The 25,840-nt window shown below is 34.2% G+C and overlaps 3 protein-coding genes and 1 long non-coding RNA gene across 7 annotated transcripts; 3 read left to right on the forward strand and 1 right to left on the reverse strand.

Moving 5' to 3' along the window:
* Nucleotides 1-412: 412 nt before the first annotated feature.
* LOC136781269 (lysosome-associated membrane glycoprotein 1-like) lies at nt 413-4,941 on the forward strand. Its single transcript, XM_066740121.1, has 5 exons — nt 413-630; nt 2,454-2,992; nt 3,084-3,300; nt 3,374-3,559; nt 3,722-4,941. The coding sequence occupies exons 1-5, from the start codon at nt 579-581 to the stop codon at nt 3,859-3,861; spliced, it is 1,134 nt and encodes a 377-aa protein (XP_066596218.1). The 5' UTR covers nt 413-578; the 3' UTR covers nt 3,862-4,941.
* Nucleotides 4,942-5,053: 112 nt separating this feature from the next.
* On the forward strand, nt 5,054-10,483 carry LOC136781268 (uncharacterized protein C05D11.1-like). The gene is made up of 12 exons (XM_066740120.1): nt 5,054-5,407; nt 5,563-5,804; nt 5,871-6,039; nt 6,106-6,269; nt 6,333-6,854; nt 6,920-7,174; nt 7,256-7,429; nt 8,419-8,836; nt 8,926-9,166; nt 9,245-9,431; nt 9,500-9,643; nt 9,752-10,483. Exons 1-12 carry the CDS (start codon nt 5,236-5,238, stop codon nt 10,118-10,120), a joined length of 3,057 nt encoding a protein of 1,018 aa, XP_066596217.1. The 5' UTR covers nt 5,054-5,235; the 3' UTR covers nt 10,121-10,483.
* A 1,858-nt stretch (nt 10,484-12,341) lies between these two features.
* Nucleotides 12,342-25,824, forward strand: Fatp1 (Fatty acid transport protein 1). 2 transcript variants are annotated; one of them, XM_066740288.1, is made up of 13 exons: nt 12,342-12,628; nt 12,988-13,130; nt 18,231-18,685; nt 20,830-20,980; nt 22,193-22,430; nt 22,510-22,744; nt 22,854-23,055; nt 23,134-23,326; nt 23,402-23,542; nt 23,615-23,752; nt 23,836-23,993; nt 24,070-24,223; nt 24,315-25,824. In XM_066740288.1, the coding sequence occupies exons 2-13, from the start codon at nt 13,071-13,073 to the stop codon at nt 24,467-24,469; spliced, it is 2,280 nt and encodes a 759-aa protein (XP_066596385.1). In that variant the 5' UTR covers nt 12,342-12,628; nt 12,988-13,070; the 3' UTR covers nt 24,470-25,824. The 2 variants fall into 2 exon arrangements, with proteins under 2 accessions (XP_066596385.1, XP_066596384.1); XM_066740287.1 differs by lacking the exons at nt 12,342-12,628; nt 12,988-13,130 and adding an exon at nt 15,102-15,657.
* Nucleotides 15,515-18,215, reverse strand: LOC136781401 (uncharacterized). Of its 3 annotated transcripts, none has more exons than XR_010823910.1 (6): nt 18,069-18,215; nt 17,673-17,910; nt 17,432-17,581; nt 16,472-16,628; nt 15,794-15,851; nt 15,515-15,688 (listed from the first exon to the last, which is right to left on the reverse strand). It is a non-coding gene; the product is annotated as an uncharacterized lncRNA (long non-coding RNA). The 3 variants fall into 3 exon arrangements; XR_010823909.1 differs by having other exon boundaries at nt 17,391-17,581; XR_010823911.1 differs by having other exon boundaries at nt 16,161-16,628; nt 17,391-17,581.
* Nucleotides 25,825-25,840: the final 16 nt, after the last annotated feature.

The following is a 25,840-nucleotide window of genomic DNA, read 5'->3' on the forward strand; positions in this document are numbered from 1 at the left end:
AGAAAGCCATCATAACAGGATTTCACCTGTAACAAAAATAAAAAAACCACAAAGTATATTTTCTTAAAAATTCACAATAATTTTCATTTTTTTTATTAATTTATACTCATCTGATATATTTCTTCTTCTCTGTTATGTATTAAAATTCTTCCTTCTTTTCCGCAATCGTTTTCCGAAAACATTACTTTTGTTTACAATCCAAAATTAAGGGTTAATCGCGCCATTTGACAGCTACGGACAAACTCCCTAGATATCCCTTCACCCCTCTAATTTCTACTTCCCCTCGCCTGACGCAAGATTAATGGCCGAAACTGTAGTATAAAGTCGAGAACAGACCTATAGGCATAGCTTTCATATTCATGTAAATATACCCAAAGGCCATCCATATTTACGATAGTAACTGGTGGCACTGGTGCTGGTAACTAGAGGACTAGAGGTGTACTTTTGCATTTTTCCCAGCTTATCGAAGAATAGTTCGTTACTCGTTAGTACGTAGTCAGTACGTAGTGCCTGGTGCCGTCGTTGAGTTATAGTCGAAATATTAAGCTATTAACAAAGGGAAGCAAGGTGAAAAGAAAATGAAGAGACTCATCCTGTTAATTCTTTGCACATCACTTTTTATTGTTCAAGGTAATTTCAGAAGTTGATTAAAGGGTCGCTTCTTTTCGTCTTATGCAAATGGCAGATGTAAGGTTTTCCGTGACGTTGCAATTCATTTCCCGAAAATAAAATAATTGTTTCTACATTCCTACTACGAAGATACCAAAATGATTCCATTAACGAATTCATTTACCAATTAAGTTTTTCTTTTTCTTTGTTCTCTTCCCACAATTCCTCTCTTTCCAAACCCTTTCCTGTTTTATTCTATTCCTTTTTATGATAAGTCGCTTTGTAGATGCACGCAGAATATTAACGAGCTTAGCTAATTTCGAGATATCTCTATACTTTCGCAGCTTCGCTATGATATCAGAATGTACCAATTGGTAATACAAAATGGAAGTACGTTACATTCTGTCCCCCAAGTTCAAATTTTCCCGACGGAAACTGACAATGTTTAACGTCACATTCAAGATTCTTCTCACTGTTAAATTAATTCTCGTTAATGTTTACGATGATTAGTCATCCTTCTCCGTGTTCTACGAGAAAGTTTGTAAGGCTTAATGATAGTTATTTATACGACGGTGTTGTTTAAATAATTTTTTTGACATTCCAATTTTGTTCAAAAGAAGAATATAAAAGAGGACGAATAATTTCTGTGCGATAAAGATAGGAACATTTGAATACAATCAAAAAATAGGGACGTTAACTCGGCTTTAAACACGTTCTGGTTTATTATCTTTACGCAGCAGACAAAGTACCGATTGTTGTCTGAAGTGGACTTTTTTCTCTTTCTCCCCTTTATTCTTTTTAATTTTAAGCACTAGTGGTTTACTTGAACGACCAACTTCTTTCTCTTTATTATCAGCTTTCTTAGAATAACATTTCCTTATTATTTCCATTAATAAAAAACCATTTAGATTTAATAACGAATTAGTATAATTAGAAATTTGCTTTGTATATGTAAATGGACGAACCAACATCGACCGAAATTAGTAAATAATTGGTAAAGGTTAAATTCAGCTTGGCATGCAAACAAATTCTTGAGTCTGGGCGTTCTTGTTTCAAACTAACTCTCTCGCGCACGCATACAACAAATGCTTTTCACGAACACAAATCTCTGTTTCAAATGACTTATCTGTGACTAACACTAATAAATAAGATAAATCTTTGCGAAGGGTAGATGTATACAAGCCACCAGTAAAGATTGTTTCTCGCGTTTGAAATTCTATATAAAAAATTCAACAGTAATTTAATCATAGGTCCATTGATTTTTTTTGTAATTAGTAACAGGACATACTGTTTATCATTAAAAATAAAATAAAACGCATTTTTTTAAATAAGATAAAATTAGTATTAAAATTTTCTAGATGTAACTTATTAGAATCATCAGTCAAATGATTTTTTATTGGATTTTTCAATTAATTTCATATAAATGAAATTGGAAAAGCTTAACACTGTTTGTCATTGAGATTTAAGGACTTATACTCGTTTCTTATTGTTGTTCGACTGCCGAGATTAAGATGAAATGAAAGAAGAAAGTATCGAGTTTGCATGGTTTTGAATTACATATCGAGTTCTGTGCACGTTATAAGTGATTATGCCAGAGCGTTATCGCGTATAAAGACGTGCAGCATAAGGAAAGGGGTAAAAAAATCGTGAACTTGGCCAAAGATCGATTTATTCATAGCATGATGCAAAATAGAAAAATTCTTTCGTGAGTTTCTCATCAACCAAATTATAAGCTTCACGTTTTTCTAAGTCATTACATTCATATTTTTTTATTCTCTTTTATTATATGTTACTTAGTTGCAATCAAATTTATAAATTCTAATTGATGTCCTCTTTATTATTAGGAAATAGCCTCCAAACATATAATGAAGCAGTACCTCAAAATAGGAACAGAGAGACAATTACACTAAATAGTTCTCAATCACAAAATGTAACAAATTCACCTGGGACTGGTCAAGAAGGCAAAGATGGCAAGCCTGCTAATTCTGTTACATTATCCACCGATTCCCCTCAACCTACAACAGCACCTATTACAACTATAATGAATAATACTGAGCCTATATCTACAATCATAACAACCCAAGCTACTACACCTGCAACGTCAACTGTTATACCTACTGAACCAAAACCTGAACCTACTAAACCTGAACCTACTAAACCTGAACCTACTAAACCTTCATCCGAACCTACTAAACCTTCATCTGAACCGACTAACCCAACAACTAAAGCTCCTCAAACCACAACTCACCTCCCTATAACATCAACAACTGCTTTACCCTTTGAAAATGCAGGAAGGTGGACAGTGAATGATACAAATACTACCTGCATCATTATTCAGATGTCCATTCAGTTCAATGTTACTTATACAGATGACCAAAATAAAGTTTGTAGAATACTTTTGGATTTGTTTTCAGTTTATATGAGTATGATAATTGACTAATCTTGTACTTACTAAAAATTATTGAATATTTTAGACTGTGTATGAAGTATTCGACATGCCTTCTAGTAATAAAACCACCAAAGCTACTGGGATTTGCAATAATACTGCTGAGCAAAACATAACAATTTCATGGCAGAATGATAGCAGCTCTATATTAATCCACTTTGTAAAGGAAGAATCAAAGCCAAGATACAATATTCATCACTTGAATGTAAAATTAGCACCCAGTTACTTCCCAAAGAAAAATTTAAGTATGTATAAAATTAAAAAGTATTAAACAATATAATTTTTCTTTTATCTATATTTAAACATTTTGTTTTGTAGATGAACCAGTTAGTTTAATGTATAATGCAACAGCATTTACCACCACTGTAGGAGACTCTTACAGATGTTTAAAATTACAAAAATTGGATTTAATAGATGTGAAAAATCAATCTGCAGGCTATTTGGCTGTTACAGGCCTACAATTTCAGGCATTTAAGAGTGATAAAACTCAAATGTTTGGATTAGGTATGTGTATGGATTATATTCTTTTTAGCTTTTAAGGTAAATTAAGACTTGAATATAAGGGAAATTTGAGCAAAAAATAAGCAATAAATATATGCCGAAAAGATGCTTCACATTTTAAATGAAAGAAAAGAAACAAATTTCATATTAATGTTTGTTTTGCAGCTGAAGATTGTGCATTTGATACACCAGATGTTGTACCAATTGCTGTTGGCTGTGCATTGGCTGCTTTAGTAATTGTGGTGCTTATTGCCTACTTGTGGAGTCGTCGAAGACGCGAAGCTCGTGGGTACCTTAGTATGTAAAAAATTGAAAATCGAGAAAATCCGTTTAACTCTTATATCCATTTTTTAAAAAAAGTTCATAAAAATTATTATTCGGATTGCGTACATGCCTGCATTTTTGTTTAAAAATTACATTACAAAGACCAGAAGAGAAACTCTTAAAATGAAGTTAGGTATGCGAAAAGTAAACTGATTAATTTAACAAAAATGAACAAACAAAACTTGTACGTAAGTAATATATAAGTTTATAAATAATTAGTTACGTTCCACTTAAATTGCTTCAGAGATTCCAACATCTCGAAATATTCAGTTTATATCTTTTATATATAGTAAGTTACTATAGCAACAGTATTTTTTATTAATTAGAGAAGGAAGAAATCGCGCGAGGGGGACAAAAATAAATTTGTTATTTGACAAATGCATACCCTAATTCATGTTAAATCTTTTTATAGTAAATAAGTGTATTTCTGTTTTTAAATAAGTATGCAAGTATTGCGTTTTCTCGTTCTGTGGGAAGCTTAGAAATAAAAGCAACAATAACAACTGCAGTGTATTCAGAAAAAGGTCTAGAATGTTGCATCGCCAATCTATTCTTCCATAGAATAAGATGTCATGGTTTTAACAATCTTTTATATATTTGTTTATAAAGATTTACGTATAATTTTTTTTTATATGTTCTACTCGTTTTGTTTGATAAGAGTTATGTGTAAAACAATTTATATCCCTTCTTTTCCTTTTCAAAAGTCTACAGGTTTCCATGGTATGGTCAAAAAAAGTACATAATGTTTATATATACATATGTATATATGCTCGTTCTGTGGTTTTTAATTTGCGACGTCCCTGGTTAAGTGTGTACAGATAAAATTAATTATTTGACTAAACTAAAATGTGATATGTTTCATGCTGCTTTGTTAGTGCTTAAACTTTGAGACTGACAAAGGAGGCCACTGAAGATTTTTAAGTACGGTATAAACTTTAAGCGAACGAAAGTGCTGTACATATTATAGAGTAGAACTACTTTTGGATTACATACCTGTATATTGCATATGTGTGTAAAGCAGGTGCCTCAATTATCTGAAATAAATTACTTACCTGAAATAACTCTTCTCTCAAATTACTAAAATTCCTAAGAACTTTTATTAATAAACTTTTCGCTAGTTGTAAAATAGTTGGATTAATTGACTTGCATCGATTTTGGGTTCCAGAAACTGAAAAGAGACTGATAAGTTGAACAACAACTTGATCGTCGATTTTTCGTTAACAAAACCAATGCATTGCAGGTCATGGTGTTTACATGAAATTGATTAATGAGTAAATTGTGTGAAATTTTTTAACATTGGGTAGTAAAAGCAAATAATAAAAATCGTTAAAATTGATGTTTCCATTGTTTCCAACATGGCGCCCGTAGATAGTTCTCCAACTGGAAATATGAGTGGTTTTGAATTTATCTGTTCTTTAAAGGCAGATGATACAATACCAGTGCATAAATATAAATCTGTTAATACTGGTATCACAGTGCTAATAGCAGAAGTCGATGGACCTGTCGTCTGTGGTTTTCTTTGTCTAGGTAATTATCCTAACCTCATTTATATTACAAATTTACTGAAATAAAGTAAATATGAACATAAATATCTTTTGTCTTGTTTAAAATTATTTTCATGCAGGTAATAGATTAATATTTTATTTTATAAATTCCTAAATTTCACTGCATTTTGATTGCAGCTACTGAAGCATTTGATGATGATGGATTACCTCATACTTTGGAACACCTTATATTTTTGGGAAGTGAAGATTATCCTTATAAGGGAGTGCTGGACTTGATAGCGAATAGATGTTTTGCTTGTGGAACCAATGCACAAACTGATGTGGATAATACATATTATACAATGACAACTGCTGGCAGTGATGGTTTCTTATCCCTTTTACCAATTTACATTGATCACGTCCTTTATCCCACTCTTAAGGTATATCCATAGTTCTTAAATTTTCTTATTTTTCTATGATTTAATATAAATATTATTCTTGCTCAGGAATCTGCTTTTCTTACTGAAGTACACCATATTACTGGTGAAGGTGAAGATGCTGGTGTTGTTTATTGTGAAATGCAAAGCAAAGCAAATATTGGAGAATATCTCACTTACATTGAAATGTGTAGAGCCATTTACCCTGGTCATTGTGGATACAAATCTAATACAGGCGGTATTAAAAATTATTTATAATGTTGTTCTAAGACTAAATTTAATATAATATAGTAAATAATTTTAGGAGCACTAGAAAATCTTCGAGAGAGTACAAACAATGAAAAAGTAAAGCATTACCATAAAGAGTTTTATAGGCCAGAAAATTTAATGATCATAATAACAGGACAGATAAAGCATGTAAATGTTTTCAAGGCATTGCAACCTGTTGAAGAGAAGATTATGTCAAAAGTAATGTTCTTAGATAAAATTATATAAAAATTAATAAAGTATTATAAAAAAATTAATTTTTAGGGGCCTAGAGGGCCGTTTAAAAAGCCATGGCAGAGCGAAGTTCCACCTCTTACAGAAAGCAAAGATATTGATATATATTATCCCTGTGATGATGAGGATAATGGCTGTGTGAATGTTGCCTGGAGGGGACCATCAAGCGTTACCGAACTTTATGATTTAACAGGCTGCTCTTTATTATTGAAGTATTTGACAGACACATCAGTGAGTCCACTGCAGAAAGCATTTGTAGAAATAAAGGATCCTCTAGCTAGTAATGTTAGATATTGCTTGGCTCAGAATTCAATATCAATGTTATACCTCATATTTGAAAATGTGCCTAAGCCCAAAGTTCAACTAGTTAAGAATAGTATCAAGATTGTCTTAAATAATTTAAGCAATAGCAGTGATATTGATATGAAGAGGATGAAAACTGTAATTCAACGACACATTCTTGAAACTTTGAGTCATTTAGAAACCAGTCCACATGAAGCTGTGACATATATGCTATTGGCAGATTTTCTTTATGGAAATACAAAGGAAGATGTAGGTTGAAACTAAAGTAATTTATTCCGAAAAAAATAAAGGCTAATATTTTTTTTTAAGTTTAGTTGGATAAAAGATTGAATCAAGTAAAGGAATTAAAGAAACTAATGGAAGAGCCACATTCCTATTGGATAGGTTTACTTCATAAATATCTTATTAATGGACCAATGGTGATAATTAAAGGTATTCCTAGTGTGGAAAAACAGCTTGAGCTAACGCAGAAGGAAAGCGATCGAGTTTCTGATCAAATTGAAAATCTGGGAGAGGAAGGCCTAAAGAAGAAAGAGAAAGAGTTAGAGGAGGCCATAATTGAAAATGAAGTATTTTATCTGTTATTTTTATTTTTTTACTTACTTTTTGTATATAATTGTGATCGTTATAACACTCTGGTTATATTTTAGAAACCCATACCAGATGAATTATTAACGGCTGTACCAGTACCAAGTACAGAATCCATTAATTTCCACTCAATTAAGAGTTATACTACTGAGACAGTTGATCAACATCCAAGACTCGATGTTACTAAATTTCCATTTTTCACTCATTTGGTTCACATCAATACTAATTTCTTATACGTAAGTATTAAATTTAAATGATCTGAGAAAAATGATAAAACTGTTTCAATCATTTAACTAGAAGACGTATATAGAAATTACGGAACGGTTCCGCCCGAAATCTTAGTTTTCAAAAAACAGTATCATTTGAAAAAAGATTTTTATTTTAGCGACTGTTTTAGAATAGCTATAACTGCATCGTTCGTTTGAAAAAATGAAATTTTCAACAAAATATACATTCTTAAACAAATGTTATATTATAAAAATAAAGTCAAAATTTCAAAATCGAATTATTTTATTTAAAAGAGACACATTCTAGGAATTCAAAAAGTCAAAATGAGTGTAAATTTTCAAATAAAGCGGCAGTTTGAAAATTACTAATTTTTATCGAATTGCATATAGTCTACTGGTAAGACAAAATATCAATAGTAGTTGTATTCACTACCAGCGGGAAGGCGGTAGTAAAAACTCTGTACTTACGATACAAAGAGAGTAACGCCTCTGTTAGTCTCTCTCTCTCTCTCTCTCTCTCTCTTTAGGTGCTTTCCAGTTAGACTGAAAATCGACACAGTCAGACACAATCGGACACAAATGTACATTTTGGGTGACATGCAATGTACCATTTGTGTCCGATTGTGTCTGACTGTGTATCGATTTTCAGGCTAACAGGAAAGCAGCCTTTGTCGCATAATAATTATTAATTTTCAAATGAATTGCATTTGGTTTAATTTTATATTGGTAGAACGTGTCTTTTTTTGATAATGCAACCCGATTTAGAAATTGCGACTTTTGTATAATATGAACATTATTTTTTAAACGATTGTTTTTACTTTTATTGGAAAAATCGTAATTTTTTTTTTGAAAAATTCTGTTCTGGTAATTGGAAAAAAGGTATAGAAATTATAATCAATCTTCAAATAACTGTTTCTTTTGGAAACTAAGATTTTCAGGGGAGCTGCTTTGTAATGTTGGTATCCAACCTTGCTCTTAAACCTAATAATATTTTTTAGATGTTTGTTATAATGGATACACAAGCCTTACCAAGAGAATACAAACCTTATTTACCATTATTATTGGAAGCTTTGATGGAATGTCCTGTGAACAGAAATGGAAAAATTATACCATATGAAGAAGTTGTATCTGAACTGGAAGCTGATACAGTTGCAATAAGCACGAGAATAGGATTTGAAAGTGGGAGTAGGTTTAAGTGTGGATCATTTAGTCAAAATGCTAATTTAATGATTCAAGTGGAGCCTAGCATGTATGCAAAAGCAGTGCAGTGGATTAAGGAATTACTTTTCCAAACTCAGCTAACGGCTGAAAGATTGAAAATTATTGCAACTAGAATAGTGAATGACGTTGCGCAAATTAAACGTGATGGGTCTAGAATTTCTAGTGACCTGATGAAAGGAATTATTTATAACAAAGGTAAACTACTTCGAATAAACAAATTAACTCGCATTTTCTATAAATAAAGTATGCAGTATTTTTACATTAAATTATATAACATTTTTCAGACAGCAATCATTATTCATCAAGTCTTTTGCGTCAGCAGAAATTTTTAACAAAATTCATAGAGCAGCTATCCGATGATTCCACTCAAAAAGAGGCACTGGCAGAAATAGAGGAAGTCAGAAAAATAATAACGACTCCAAAAAATATGGTTTTGTACATGGTTATGAACGTGGATAAATTTACAGCACAAATATCCCATATATATGAACCATGGGCTATTTTTGATCAGACGGAGAAAGTCAAGTAAACTGATAAAAAATACTTTATGCAATTTATAAAAGTATCGCAGTCAGTCTATCAGAATTATTTTTTATAATTTAGACTGATGCCGACAGCGGATTGGACGTTAATGAACGATCGCGCGGAAATGCCAGTGAATGGTTGTGTCACCGGTATAGGTAGCACAGAATCGACCTATTTAACTCAAGTTGCACCTGGAATTAAAGATTTTCAAGACCCTGATTTGGCAGCTTTACTCGTTTGTTTCCAATATTTAATTCAGCTTGAGGTAAATTTCCAACAAATTCAATTTCGTTCGTTGAAGTCATAAAAATCCATTAACAATGGTTTCAATAGGGACCAATTTGGAGACAAGTTAGAGGGCAAGGACTTTCCTATGGCTACTCTATTTTTCCTAAACCTGCGGAAGGTCTGTCTTATCTGTCTTTTTACAAAGCAACTAATGTTATTGCTGCCTACAATGAAACTAAAGCAATTGTGGTACGTAATTGAAATTAAAACAATTTTTATAGAAATATATATAAAGGGTAAAGGTAACAGCTACATACAAAATCATTGTAAAAAAAAAAAAAAAAATAATATTTGCAGGAATCCCATGTATCAGGGGGTAAGTGGGAGAAATTGTTGTACGAATCAGCAAAGTCTTCATTGATTTTCATGATAATTGATAAAGAAAAAAGTGTCGGAGATATGGTGATGCAGTCGTTATTATTTTACTTGAAGAACGTGCCTCACGACTACAATCATCAAATGGTGAACAGAATTTCTCATGTAACTATAGAGGACATTGATCGAGTTGCGAAAAAATACCTGGTACCTTTGTTCGATCCTAAAAAGTGTAACACAACTATCGTTTGCCATCCGTCAAAAGCTTCCGAGATCTTCAGTGCTTTCACAAAAATGAATCATGACTTGAAACTCTATGACATCCTTGAGGAAACCTACTTGAATGACTAGTAATACCGTAACATAAGCGGTGGGCTGTATTTTTTTTACAATCTTTTAAGTAAAGCATATTTTTCGTCTAAAAAAGAGTAAAAATTCCAATGTGAATAAAAATTGTTTAGTCTTTCGGGATTGATTTTGTGTTCCGTTCAAAGATATTATACTCTCTATCGTTCAGGTTTGAGTAAAAATAACTGGATAGCTCAACCGATTTGATTCACGATCTGTGGCTTACGTCTTTTTCTACACAACTCGTAATTTTCCGGTCTATTTGTCGCGTGGCGACGCGCACGCGCGCGACTATACCTATATATAATTTACAAAATTAATTTTTTAATCTCTCATATAATGTATAATTTTCAAATATAAAAATTACAAAGCTAATCGTATTTTTCTCTGTTCTTTCTCTATCTAATCTATTTTATTACGTATTTTAACGAATCTTTAAGTTATTCAAAACTGGGCAAACCTGTTTTTTTTTCAAGGGCTTTTAAGATCAAAAAAGTAGAAAGTACATTACCATAAAATGTGCCCAGCTATCATTCAAAGCAGCCTAAAATAAAAATTAACAAAATAAATTTTCTAACAAATTGGAGCAATCGTTTTAATAAACCGAACAAATTTGTATCTCCTATTGAAAATTGTTTAAATATTTATTTAGCGCGGAATATAGTAAACAACTGAAAGATTCGTCATTTTCAGTCAGTCGAATAATTAATGGGATCCAAACTAGCTCTGTATTGTGTGAAATTTTATGAGCTCTCCCTGATTTTCTCATTTTCCAAAAATCAACTAAATACTTTTAAAAAAAGGAAGTTCACACGTGAATCCGTTAGAGCTAGTTGCCAGGTTAAAATTAGCATTTGTCCCAAGTGTTAACGAGGCAGGTCAATGCGAGAAAGACCAATTCCAGTTACATTGATATGAAAAAAAAGAAGTCTTCTAAAAAAATCTAATATTTGAGCAGTACTAAGAAAAAATGTGCGTTGTTTTGAACAGTTATAGAAATGAATTTTCAATGGAAATGTACTAATTGGATACTAGGAGTGGTTTTAGCAGCAGGACTTCAAACAATACCGTTAAAGTGGGGTAACGAAGCATACGCTCGGTCAGTTCAGTGGGCACTCAAGAGAAAATTGCAACTGTAACGATAACGTTGTACTTTCTTGTCGTCGTATGGTCCCCGATGGAACCAGTTTTGTTGTGGCTGACGATTGATTTTCAAAGCAACGCATTACCTGGAAAAATACCGCCGTACGCTGGCCTGTAAGAAATAGATACTGAAAAATAAGACAAAGGATACACTGCTGCGGCTCCTTTGCTTTTCTGTTATATAACCAAACGGGCCAAAACAAAATGTGAATGGAGCATTGATTGAATAGGTATTGAATTAATTAATTGATAAGAAAACCAAACAATTTTCCGCTACGATGGAGTCAGGAAAATCAGTGGTAACCTAAAAACCACGTAGCGAACGAAATAATTATGTCGTAGACGTGTATTTTAATTACATCCGTTGCTTAAATCGGGTAATTAAATTGACGAGACCTTAGAATTTAGATGGGTCAAAATGAAGGTTAATATAAACGAAAACTTGTTTTAAGAGGTTAGTGAGAAAAAAACTCAAATAGGTAAGGAAAGGCAAGATAATAATCGTAGGTATACAAGATAGCAAGGAAGAGGTTATGAAATGGAATCATGTCAAAGAAGACTAAACAATCCAAAGCTGTACACGCACTTGCATCTGCGGAGAAAATAATTGAAGAGAAAGGAGGACGGATGGATATAAGAGTAATAATGTTCAGCGTGTATGAAGGATTTCCTTCGTATATAGCATACGTGACCACAACTTCCATTGGTTCACGGCGTCTAATCATTATTCTAAAATATAATATAAACAGTTTTTTCTCCTTTTATATCCCTACCACCCATATACTTTACTTTTACCGATCATCATCGACCGATCAGGTTGTTCAGGTTGAAACGAAGCGAAGCTTAATGGTAAATGAAATAAAATACAACTCATTTTTCTTAATCATTGCTTTATTAGAATAATATTTGAGGACGTTTTTAACATTTATTTTTTTAAGGTTAAGCGTTTTTTTGTTGATTTCGTGTGATTTCGTGGAACCTCAACCACTGAAGACTCAATTCCAAGTGACTGAACGGAGTGAACCAGAAAACGTAGAGTTCTATAAAAATGAAGTTGTAGCGAGGGAGCGAGGGTACATATTTGAGCTGGAGGAAAACTAATAGGGAAGACTTGTTGGTAAATGAAAACGGATATTAAATGGGGGCTTGACGTTCATTAGGTAAAATGAGATTGGCGAGCGTTTAGTTAGAGGCGATCGTGAAAGAGTACGAAGAGCGTACATACATATACTATTAGTCTGTAAACGCCAGCCAGGAAGGTGGGAGATTTGTGCGGCTATTGCGGAGTGCGGCTTTGACTGGCTTCGACTCGAACGTTGCCTGGGACCATTCCGACCATTCCGTTCTAGCGTCAGCTCTGAGTAACTGGTACACACGCTTTTCTCACATTTCCTATTTAACATTTCACTTCCCATATCTTTAACTCTTCTATACTATTCCAAGATCTATCTACAATATAAATCGGTAGTTTTCTTTTGACTTTTCTAACCGAGCTGCATTTTCAAATCTTCACTTATCACATTTGCATCGCTTGTATTCATTCTGCTGTTTACCACCTCCAGTCCTGTCGGCTTCATATTTTCTACTCTTCTTCTTTTTGTTCCTACTCTTCATTTCTATCTCCTGCCTTTTATCCAGACTTCTTCGAAGCGGATAATCACGAAAAGTTTCGAGAAGACTATTGTGTTATTATTTACGTTTTTTCTTTTCTTCTTTCGAACGTTTAGTGAAGGTGTCGTTGGAAATAATGATTCTGTGAAGTTGCGCTCTATTCGATTCTGTGTGTGAGAGATTCTTTCCTGGAACTAACATGTCTGACACTGTGTCGAAGAATAATATTGGAAATGGCACTGATCTATCCAAAGATAGAGTGAGTACTTTTCTTTTAAGAGAAAATGCATATGTTTGTAGAAGCGAAACAAATGAATTCATAAGAGAGAAAATAATTGAGTGGAAGAAGAAAGTTGTACTATTTCATTCGGATCCAGCAGAATTTTCCATCAGATAGTTCGATTCTTCTCATATATTTATATAAGACACGGTTGGTCCGAGAAAGTTACAAAACTAACTTCATACCTCTCAAACGCGCATTTGTAATGGTCAAATATATTTTTTGCTGATACATCATATAATAAAAATTCTTAGTTTACTCATGCCAAACTATCCAAACTAATAAATTCACCTAGAGCGTATGATTTTAAGAATTAAATTTTTATATTCGCTTATCTAGCCGTTAATTAAAAAGTTATTATGGATTAAGAGTTCTTTGATTCGAGATTCCTTAGTGGCAAAACTATCTGATGGCCTACTCCTATTGGTCAAGAAACGCTTGAGCAGTACGGGGACTAATAGTAACTTTCGAGGTAAGACATTTTTAATCATTAATAACTTTTTAATTGAGGGATAGATTAAAATTGATATAAGAATTTTATTCTTAACATCATTCGCTCTATTGGAATGTATTGATTTGGCATGAGTTTACAGGACACCTTATATATATACAGTAAAGTTTAAATGAATAATCTTGCGAAAGAGGAAAATTGGGAAAAACTTTAAAATTAGTAGAAAGGATACTGGTGTGTGTGTATGTGTGCGCGCGCTGGCGCGTTTAAAGGGTACTAAGTAAGTTTTTCAACATTCTTTGCAGAACGAAGGATTTTTGCTACCACAAACTCGTTTCGTTGTTGTGAAAGCACGTGCTAACATAAGATCTCATGGACCACGTCGCCAGGCAACGTTCCGTAAATGCACTCGGTCACTGGATTATATACGATTTCTCAACCTGTAACATAAAGATTTTCGGTGATTCTCGTCCTTCGCGTGTAACTTAATCTCTTACGTAACCACTCCCCCCCCCTCCCCCAAATTTTTACAAGGAAAAAAGTCAGTAAAATTTTTGCATCTTGGAAAATGATATTACCAAAAATAGAATTTTCATCATACCACCGCAATAAGAATTGAATTAATAAACACTGGCAAACTTTTTTCAAAAGGTAAACATTTTTTCAAAAGTAGAATCATTTTATCAAGGACACGTGCTACGTGTTTAAGACATTTCTTTACATGGAAATTAAAACGAGGGAGCGAAATAAATTTAACGCGTTCGCAGGAACTCGGGCTGATAAAGATTCAATAAACGAACTCACCGTTGCTTAAAATTCGTGCAGGGTCACGCGTGAATTTACGCAAACGTTTGTCGAATTTTAATTTCTAACTGTGAATAGGCATTTAACGTGATTTTTCTTTCCCGCGAAAAGCATGAACTGAAATAATTTCGTTCGACAATGAAATTGTAATATTAAAGTTAACAAGGATCAACTGAGGTCACAGAAATGTTTGTATATAGGTTTTATAATTTGATTCGCCCTAGGTCGTGGACGTGAAAATTCATTCATCTCTTTGTAATCAAATACAAGAACTACTATTTTTTACTTGATACTTTTTAAAAGTTTTTTTTCTATTTAAATTGAAAAGGGTACTACGCAAAAAATGATATCTCTTATAGTTCCTGAATTAATGTTTACATCTACACTCTGGAACGCGTCAAAGTGTACACTTTGTAAAAGGTGAGAAATACGTGACACTAGAGAAATACAACTGAAAAATTCATTTATCCGTGCGTAACTTCAAGAGACATCAATTTGTTGCTTGAGACCTCTTTGGATGTAAATAGAAAGGAGCTTCCAGAGGATTTTAAGAAAAAAAAAAAGAAATACCTTATAATTAATGGAATAGCACTTTTTTATGTCTACGTTTCTACGCCTTGGGGCGTTTTAAGTGCCTCACTTTATAGAATACCTCTTAAATACTTGGCTATCTACGTTTATTTTATTTATTTCAAAACTTGCAGGAAAAAAACCTTCCAATCGAATGATATGCGTGGTTGAAAAAACAAACGAGTTTAGCTATGAATAGGCGGGGGAGAATGAGACAATGAGTGAAATTACAAGTTTGCAATACGTTATTAAGTGGAGGAATTATCTTGATTTCGTGGCACTGGTTGAAAATTGTTGCGGGTTTAATTATTTAGTGGGCCAAGGCCGATAAGAGTTGCTCCAGGCTCAAACGTTTCATGACTTTTTCACGGGATGGCAGCACTTCGAGATTGGCCTATCGATTGTTCACAAATCCAAACATCGTCGTGTAACAGCAAAGTATATATACAAATACAACGGTGTCTCTCGCTTTGCTCCTACCGACGTTTTCTCGACGATTGGCAGAAAATATCTGAAAAAATTGCATATATTTTAAGAGAAGTCGAAGAGTCGTTTGGTGAGAATTTGCGTCGTTTTTTCTCATTGAAAAGGTTATCGAGGAAGATTCGAGTAAAGCGAATAATTCAAAAATGCGTGCTGGCCGCTGCATTCTCATTTGACAGGATCCGTGTAAATAGCAGGGTAAGTAGCAGTGATGCCAGGAATCAAACGACTGCAACCAAAACAATCAGAATCTCTTGTAGATATGCTTTTGTAGTGCGTGTGTTTATATACATATACACATATCCCTCTCCTAGTTACTCTTGTATGTACGTACTTTTTCATTACGGTGAGTATGAGGGGAGGGTTTTTTTTATAATTGTTGTGATAGAAATCTGAAAAATAATAATATACAGTTAGAATCGAAGATAAATCTAGATATCATAAAAAGCACTTAGGTTGTTAAAAACGCTTGTATATTATACTGAAGAATAAATCTTTTTTTAGCGTTACGTTATTTTGTACAAATGGTGTGTACCGGTCGAAGAAAAACTAGTCAAAAATGTCGTGTCCCACTGGGGTTAATCAACAAGTTTCGGCAACTTTTCTGAATTTATATTTTTAAATCAGAGAACGCTAAAATTGATGAGTAATCGTGGCAAATAAATGCGAGTAAATTCGACGTGATAAAAAAAGCTCCTCACATTTGCAATTAATATCGGATGTGTTAAATTTTTTATATCAAAATTAATTGGCCTTGGTCGACGAGAATAGACAGCGATTTTTGGTGATTCCACACGGGTCGAATTTTACTGCGGGGCCAACGGACACACTGGTCACACCGCACACGTTGCGCTTTATTCTTCAAATGAATGCAGTCTCAAATATTTATTCAGCATCTCTCCACAAGGTGAACGGTACGCGAAGGTTTCAAATTGTTTGCCTTGGTCGTGAGAGCTTTGCCATGGATGATCGCAATGCGGAAAACAAACTATAAAATCGTCAATTCTCTCACCAGTCTTCATCCTTTTACACCTTTTTCCACACTACTTATTTCCAAACACCTCAACCAAAGTCCATTGAGCCGAGTGTCCAAATAGTAATGAGAAATGTCCAAATACTGCATGAGTGTTGAGATCCCTGATTTAATGGATCGAGATAAGAGAATTCCACTGCAAATTGTCAATAAGCAATATAAATATCATCGAAAATATAAATATAAAATTGTATGATAATATGAATAAATGCAAAAATAAGCTGAGGGTCAGATTCAGTGAAGCTGATGCTAATAATCGATTACAAAGAGCGGCAAACATAACTGGAATCGTTAGAGAAAACGATCGTTTAATGTATGAAAATGCAAGCAATAAAGTTGATCGGTTAAAAAGTACGCAGCATTAATTATGGTTTACGACACTTTTTCTCGTTTACCGAAGATTTTGTTGTCTCATAGCAATAAATGCGGCCGCTACCGGCCACGGCGGGTTTTCACAGTACCTACGTGCGTCACGATTTTTCTAACCTTTAGCCTGAAATCATCACGAGCGCCTACCGTGGCGTGACGCCGTTTCGTTAAAATCGAATCGAAAGCCGTGAAGAATTCCTGTTCCAATACGCTGGAGCGACCTTTGATCACGAAACGTTATTAGTGCGAGTGACAATAATTAAAATCATTCATCATTCTTCACATGAAAATCCAATACTCCAATTTATTCACTTTTCTTTTCCGTCATCGTAAGAAGTCCCGAGTTATCATAAACCCTACGAGACCGCTCTATTGTCATTATGAATTCGACATTGGCAAAGAATTGGAGGAAGAAGATTCAAGAAAATCCTATAGAACCTTCCGTTCCAATTTCAACGGCTTCGGCATTGCACCAGTTTTATTTTTGCTCTTTTCATAACGATGCGTGAAGATGTTCCAGTTTTTCTACCTCCCCTTCTCTAATTCGGGCCCGGATAAGGATTTGCTCGCCTTTCTATTCAGCGATCGTGTCGATCGTCACGTTTTCCTCATTTTTCCTTCGTAATTGAATCATCTCTTTCTTCTTTTTAATCTATTTTTATCCTTATTATATTTTAGCCATGCTTGATCACCTTCGAGTATTATTATCAATATTGTATGCTAAAAATTTTAACTTATTACTAAGTTTCTTTTGATAAAGATTTAAATTATATCATACCGTAGGACCCATGCAAGGATAAATTATTAATACCTGCAATAGCTTGATTTATCGAAGAACCGTGCGAGACCAATCATTTCCTGAAAAGAACTTGGTAAAGTTGCCATTAAGAGGCTTTCCAGTTATTACCGGACAGCCGGATTGACTCCGGTTTCTAGTTTACCCTCCAACGGTACGCTTTCTAGTCTAATTTCACCATACACGAGTTCCTCTTCGTTACAATTCGCTACTTCACGAATCCCCTTCCTCTGCTTCATTACCTACGTTAATTCTATCAATGAGAAAACTTTCTTATAACCATGGACTGTCTTATAAAAAAATTGGAATTTTTTAGAAAAAGAAATTCCAATTTTGATAAAAAAAGGGAAAACTAGAAAAAAGAGAATTCTCTTGTAGAAATTGATCTTGATGAGAGGGTTTAAAGCTTACACGTTTTTTACAGTTATTCCGTTATTATGTTCGGGTTAAAATTTTCCTATTGACCCGTGCTTCTCTCTCGATTGTTTGGATTAGTTTGTCTGATTATATTGAAATCAGGATTATCCCATTGATCCACTGGAAGGATTTGAGGTTAAAATTGTTTTATTTCAGGACGTGGAGCGTGGGGAGACGAACGAGTGCGTTTTGGAGGGAGTAGTGACAAAATGCGAGGGAACTTTGGCGTCATCTGGTGGTCGTTCTGCGCAGCATACTGGGAACTGCGGTGGATCTGGGATAGCATCGACAGGAGGCAAGGAGAAGAAGACTAGGAATCTAGTTGGAGGAGGTACACGTGGCGCCGAACGTAACGGCGCCGGTGGTTCTGCCAATTCAACTTCCAGTTCAATTTCAAGACGTTGGACGCCAGTCGGCCGTTTGCTTCGGCGCCTGACGGTCGCCATGTTCCTCATAACCGTCCTCGCTGCTTTTCTTGCACTCCTCGCCCTTTATGCCGGTCCCATGTATCTCCTCCAGCTCCTTGTAGTCGTCGCCGTCGCCTATTTCGTCGCCGGAGGTCGTCTAAGGTGGTTCTACGTCGCCCTGAGGACTACTCCTAGGGACGCCAGGTATCATCCTTTTTTCATCGCCCTTATATCCCTTTTCTGTGTTTCTTTTTACCAATTTCGATTTTATCAATGTTTAACATATAATTTGATCTCTGTGTAGTGATCCCTCACTCGTCAATTCTTCGAGTGTACGCGCTAATTTAAACGCGAGTTAACAAAAGTGTCTTAGGTGATTATTTCAGTGAAAGAAAAAAACGAATTTTTAAAACGTCAAGAGTTAAGTTCTCTATTTGCTTTTACGAAATAGGAAACTCTTCCGTCATCCTCGAGGTTTTGTTTTTATTTAGCTGTCACTGGATCACCCTGAACTTGTTGAACGTGTTTTAACCGTGGAATGGGAAAATTCTTTGTTTATTTGTCGTTTACAGGCTAGTCATTATTTGGTAAAACTTTTATTGGAAAAGAAGAGTATACAGTCAATGAAATGATAAAAATTGAATTCTACTACGAAGCGATTGGTTTTGATGAACAGATTTCTAAAAATGAAAAGACGAGAATCGGAGTGGAATGAGCCAAAGTGAAAGGGATTGAAGGAAAACGGAATTGGAAGTTTATCTATGAATTGTGAAATATTGTGATAACTGTTTATCTATGCATTAGTGTTTACCTTAAAGAATTTCTTATTTCCTCACTATATATATATAGGTAAAAGTTGTGATGACTTATAAAGCTCTGAGATTCAATAAATAAATAAAATGCAACCTTTGTGTAGAAATAATTTGTATTGTTTTTATCAATGATCAGTGATTGCCAGACTCGATTCATCTTACAAATGATATTCGTGCTGCTTGTTTAGTTAAATACGTATAGAATTATCTTGGTATTTTTTATTTGTCTTTCACTTTGGGCGCGATCACTATCCTTATCCTGAAATGGTCATTCTCCTAAATGGGGTCGCGTAAGCAAAATGCGTATCGTCTTTTTCTCCCTGTCATTGTTTATCTACTTACAGAATATATTTCGATTTACGTGATATCTGTTTTTGATTTAATTTTTCTTAAACCAAACTCCTCTTTCACTCCCCCTATCCTTCCCCCTTTTCATCGCTAGACACCGTTGTGCGTTGGCTGTCACGTGTGACGAGGAACTCGATATTTCTGACCAAGATCAGAAGATTAATGTCTTACAAGTTCACGCGTCAAATTAATTTTGCATTGCATAAGAATCTAGATAGTTCTAAAGCTGATAATTCAAGAATATCATCAGAATATTTGATAAAATAAAGAAATTCACGTGATTTAACGGTCACGAATGGTAGAATCTCGGTCTTCGTCAAGGTTAAGGAGAAAGTAAAGTTTGCTCCCAGGCCTTGAATGTGAAGAGATACCGTTAGTTAGCCTGCTTAGATGCTTTCGCAAGAATCACGAGGCAAAAATTACCGGTCCACTTGCAATTGCTGCAGAATCAGTCAACCGCCATTATCAGCCTAAATATCAATTAATCGTAAAATTGTTGTAAATGAGACTTTTTTAAACTGTGCTTCTTTCCAATAATATAAAAGCGCGTACGTGGCAAGTATGAAAATGAATATTTATCGCGGTGTAAGTGGGTAAAGGTTCAGTACAGGTTTACGAGAGAGTGGGGAATAGGAGAAAAGTGAGAGGAGCAAAATTATAGAATAAAGTGCGTCATTGGCTTCATTTATTCCAAACGAGTCATCATCGCATATCAATGAATGTTATCTCCATCCATGACGGTGCATTAAATGATTTTGCCCAATTTCCCTCGTTGCATCGGAGTTAATTTATTGTTAATTGTCTCATGTCGCGCGATTAGTCTGTTCGCAGTTCCTCGTGACAGGCGAGTGCACAAAAAATAATGGCGGAAGAAATATGATTTACGCGATAGAACGGAAGGAAAATTTTCCAAGACGGCCGACCACTGACCAGTGAAGCTTTATCGACTTGATAGGAGAAAGTTCTTCTACCCGAGAAGAGAGTCGTTGCATTCGACATGCACAACTTTTTTCCTCGCTTCAAGAGAAATTGGTCTGAATTAGCAACTACCGTGGATAATCATTATACTATTCTCTAAATCTAATCTTTTGTTTTCATTCTTCACCACCATCAGTATTCTCGGATCACAGAAAATAATCTGAAAAACATCCAGTGAACGCTTTAGCATTTGTTGACATTTTTTTCCAGAGCCCTGTTTCGATACATCACACTACGACTGGCGATACGCAAACATGAGAAGAAAAACAGAACTGTAGCGGATGTTTTTAGGCAATACGTGGAAAAGCACCCGAACAAAGCCTGCTTTATTTTCGAGGACCAAGAATGGACGTTCCAACAGGTATACATAAACAAAGTGGTGAAGTTAATTATTTCTGCTTCCAGAAAATTCAACTGAAGAAGGGGAGAGAGAGAGAAGAAATGGTGTAATTATTGGAAGGGAGAACAATACCCCGGCGCGGCTATTTTGTTTCTGTTCAACAATAAGAATCGCGTGCCTATAACTGCTTAACAATTTTGAATCGATTTCCTTTATTGCCCCACAAGACCATTTACCAACGGATAATACTCGCGTGCATAATTTTGCATAATTTTGCAACCACAATTTTGCGCTTAGAATCTTCAAAGTCCGAAGAGCGATCACCTAAAAGAGAACCCACGTATTTTTTGGTATTTTTGCTTAGCTAGTGTTCTTTATCTTTTCATTTTTAGAAAATTTGATAAAATGGTGGGGATTGATTGTTCTTATTTTCTGTAATTATATTTAATAACGTTAGCGAGTAGCGAACGGCCATTGCGTAACTTTGTCGAGTGGACAATTGCTGTTGCAGTTGAGGCTTGCAATTGTTAATAAATCTCACTTAAAATGAGCGTCTCTTTCATTAATTGTCACTGCTCATAATTAAAAGATTAATAGAAAAAACACTTATTTTAATACGTACAGTTATTATTGTATTAAATTGAAGCCGTTGTTGTTATTAGATTATTACCTCGACATTTTCTTTGAAAAGGGATTGTACTAGAAAAGATTGATTCATTTTATTAATTTTGTTCCCGAGGCAGATTTGGAAGAGTTGAAGAGAGAGGTGAATTGTGTTAAAGCCGATTTTAATTATACGATGATAAGAGTTAATTGAACATTTGAGTTAAACATTTATGAGTAGATTTTAAAATGGTTGATGAACATGCACTATGAGAGGATATTGTACGTTGGTAATACTTTGAGATAATTGCAATAAAACTTTTGCTGTTAGTCGAGACAGTAAATAAACACGGATCACACAGTTTCAACGAGGTTGCAAATATAAGAAAAAAGACGCGTAATGCTAGTCGATTCTATTTTGCATTACAAATGCAGCTCTTGTCCAATGCTTGCAATGTTTCAATGGAAAACTAAAGAAGTTCTGCATCTCATTCTATACAATTCCATTGATTGGTTTTGAAACGCATAGAAAAATATTTAATTTTCAACTTATGAATTTTTCAAGATAAAAAATAAAAACATTTATTTTTACTCTTCATTTCTATATTTAACGATCATTGTTGTTTTCAGGTTGAAGATTTTAGCAATAAAGTGGCAAATGTCTTTAAAGCCCATGGATACAGAAAAGGAGACACAGTCTCGTTACTTTTGGAGAATCGGCCTGAGTATGTTGGAATCTGGTTAGGACTCTGCAAACTCGGCGTAATTGTGCCGTTGATCAACACGAATCTACGTAAAAGCTCCTTGCTTCATAGCATAAACGTTGCTAATTGCCATGCACTGATTTATGGAGCGGAATTAACCGAAGGTAAACTTAGTATCAATAAATGTTGGGGAATACTGATAACTGCCTTTGGTCAAGAATTTTAGAGAAATGTTTTTTTTAGCTGTGGCTGATATTGCATCTCAACTGGATGCGAAGTTAGCTTTATACAGATTTGGCGAGAAGCCAATTAACCAGTCAGTGAGCTTAAAGGAAAAAGATTTGATTGCTCATCTGAATGAAGTCTCGTCCGTAGCACCAGTTGTCCAGGACAAATCTGGATACCACGATAAACTATTGTATATATATACCAGTGGCACAACTGGTTTACCAAAGGCTGCTGTAATAACGAATTCAAGGTGATACAATGATAAGGATTGCACTTTATCACTTACTGGCAGCACCATTATTTTTTCCTTTTTCTTATCTTTATTCCAAAGTTTTATATTCTCCTATATATTTTTTCAGGTTCATATTCATAGCGAGTGGAATATTCTATATAGGAACGTTCAAAAGCTCCGATAGATTTTACACGCCTTTACCTTTGTACCATACAGCCGGTGGTGTTATGTCAGTAGGCCAAGCAATCTTGCACGGTGGCACGACGGTGATAAGGAAAAAATTTTCTGCCAGTGCTTACTTCACTGATTGTACCAAATACAAGTGCACGGTTGGACGATTGATTCACTTTACTTTTCTTCTAAATCAAGATTTAATAGGATGGTTATAAAAAGAAATTTTATTCTAGGTTGCTCAGTATATTGGTGAGATGTGTCGTTATATACTGGCAGTGCCGCCGAAATCGGAGGACAAACAGCACAATGTTAGAATTATCTATGGAAACGGTCTGAGGCCACAAATCTGGCGAGAATTTGTTAAGAGATTCAATATTCCCCGTGTCGTTGAATTTTATGGAGCTACCGAAGGAAATGCAAATATAGGTGAATAAAGAAATCTGTTTTCATAAATGAAATAAAAATATAGCAAGCATATAAGCGTTTATTGGATATTTTTAGTTAACACCGACAGCACGGTTGGAGCAGTTGGTTTTGTTTCGCGAATACTTCCACAAGTGTATCCTATTTCTATTATTAAAGTGAATGCTGATGGCGAGCCCATTAGGAATGCAAAAGGACTCTGTCAAGTTTGCGATCCGAGTGAGTAAATTTATATTTGAAGAAAAATAAAAAGAAAAAACAATTGAGCAATAATAAACGTCAATCTTACAGACGAACCTGGTGTATTTATTGGTAAAATTTTACCAAATAATCCAACTAGAGCGTTTTTGGGCTACGTGGACCAAAAAGCATCAAAGTCTAAAGTCGTTCATGATGTTTTTGCCAAGGGGGACTCTGCCTTTTTGTCTGGTATTTATTATTCGTTTAAAATAAATATGATAGTCTTCTCAACGAAATAAAATCTATTTTTAATGACATGCAATTTCTCCTAGGCGATATTCTCGTAGCCGATGAGTTGGGATATTTATTTTTCAAGGATAGAACTGGGGATACGTTTAGATGGAAAGGAGAAAATGTATCGACATCGGAAATTGAAGGAGTCGTCAGTAATTTGGTTAATTACAGAGACTGCATAGTTTACGGAGTAGAGGTAAACTTTTTATTCGGAACAATCGTTTGATATAAATAACTGGTGAGTGCAGTATCTACATTATTTGATATTGCAGATTCATGGAGCTGAAGGTAGGGCTGGAATGGCTGCAATTCTCGATGAAAACGGCACTTTGGATATTGAGAAAGTAGCTTTTGATATCAAAGAACAATTGCCAGCCTATGCGAGACCTCAATTTGTCAGAATCTTGGCAAAAATTGATCTTACTGGTTAGTTGTTAGGTTTTATTTATTTTAATTGTTAATAATACGTAAAATATTCAAATTTCGATGCTAATAAGCAAGAAAACAATGATTCTAGGAACCTTTAAATTAAAGAAAAAGGACTTGCAAGAGGAGGGTTACGATCCACGAAAGATACGGGATAAATTATATTATTTGGATCCGAAATTGGGATACCAACCACTGACACCAGAAGTATATGATCTGATTCAACAGGGAAAGATCAGATTCTAGGTGAAAATGTGTCGCGAATTTGTTTCGTTTGGGAAATTCATCTTTCCTATTATAAATCTGTGAACCAGCTTTGAGCTCGTGTGTTTGAGTAAAAGAAGAAATATCTTTATGGAGTTAGAAAACCTGAAGAACTCTTCAAATGAAGGAAATTACTTGGGATATAAAGGGAGAGCAATCTGTATATTCTTTCTTTCCTACACAAATCTGCTTCCTTTAAGGAATCTTTTGCCCCAACGGAAAAGTCCTTCAGAGCTTGTCTCTCGATCAAGTAATTTATCGTTCACGCACAGAAATGCCAGAGAATTGATAGGAAATCACTGAAAACTTGCTGGTTTTTGATAGGACAATACATGGTCTAATACTTTTATTATCACAGTACATGACCATCGAGGGGTGAGTTTTTAGCTCTCGGAATACATTGAAAATAAAAAGCAAAGCTTCGCAAAGATATATTTATACTTGAAAGATATACAAAGTAAACATTTTTAGTAGAATTTGAGAGACGCTTATTAGCCTGATGAGTAAAAAATTTTACTAAAAACAAACTAGAATTCCTATTTTATAAGCTCGAGCATGACCAATTAGTTAATTCAATCGTCGTTTTTCTACGGCTGCTTAATTTTTCCATTGCACATACAGCTCTTAACACCAAAAAGAATGTTGTTAGTAAAAGAAATCTGAAAGACAGAAATTTTAACATTTTAAATTTATTTGTTGAATTAAATGGAGTGATTGGTCCTTTTCGAGCTATTATCATGTAATATATTTTTATCTTAATTATTACTTTTATTAAAATTTAGTAAGATATTTATATTTTATGTAATTTCATTATATTTTTATTTTATATTTGTAGGACTAAAAAGAAATTATGGAATTTTTGTAAATAGTGGAGTATTTAAAAGATAATAGTAACGAGCCTATTTGATTATTGGTAGATGGCTGGTGATATAAATATGTGTATCCAATGTACAGCCCGAAAAATATAATTTTTTTATTAAGGAATTATCAATTTCCTTTTTCTTTTTAGTCTTATGTAAAACGATACTGGTGATTACTTTGTTCCAGCTGTACAAGAAAGGCTACTAAATTAGCATGCGTTTCAAAGAAGTTACTGTGGAATTTTATAGTTGTATACACGAGCACTGCATATTTTTCTATGTCCGCGATAAGAATATATACAAAAAATTATGCAAGGCAGAGTAATAAAAGCGTGCAAATATTTTTTGATTCCATGACAAAGTCATTTGTTAAACAAGATTATATAATTATATTTCATGGTGTATTTATCGTCGTAATGGCTTAGCGAGAATATTGTTATTTGTTATCTTTTTAGAATAAATATTTTCTATTTTCTACATATGTGATTTATTT

The sequence above is a fragment of the Prorops nasuta genome, unplaced genomic scaffold, assembly GCF_024137725.1.
Source record: "Prorops nasuta isolate Cenicafe-Biocafe unplaced genomic scaffold, Cenicafe_Pnas_1.2 PNAS00022, whole genome shotgun sequence".
Taxonomy (NCBI): Eukaryota; Metazoa; Arthropoda; class Insecta; order Hymenoptera; family Bethylidae; genus Prorops; species Prorops nasuta.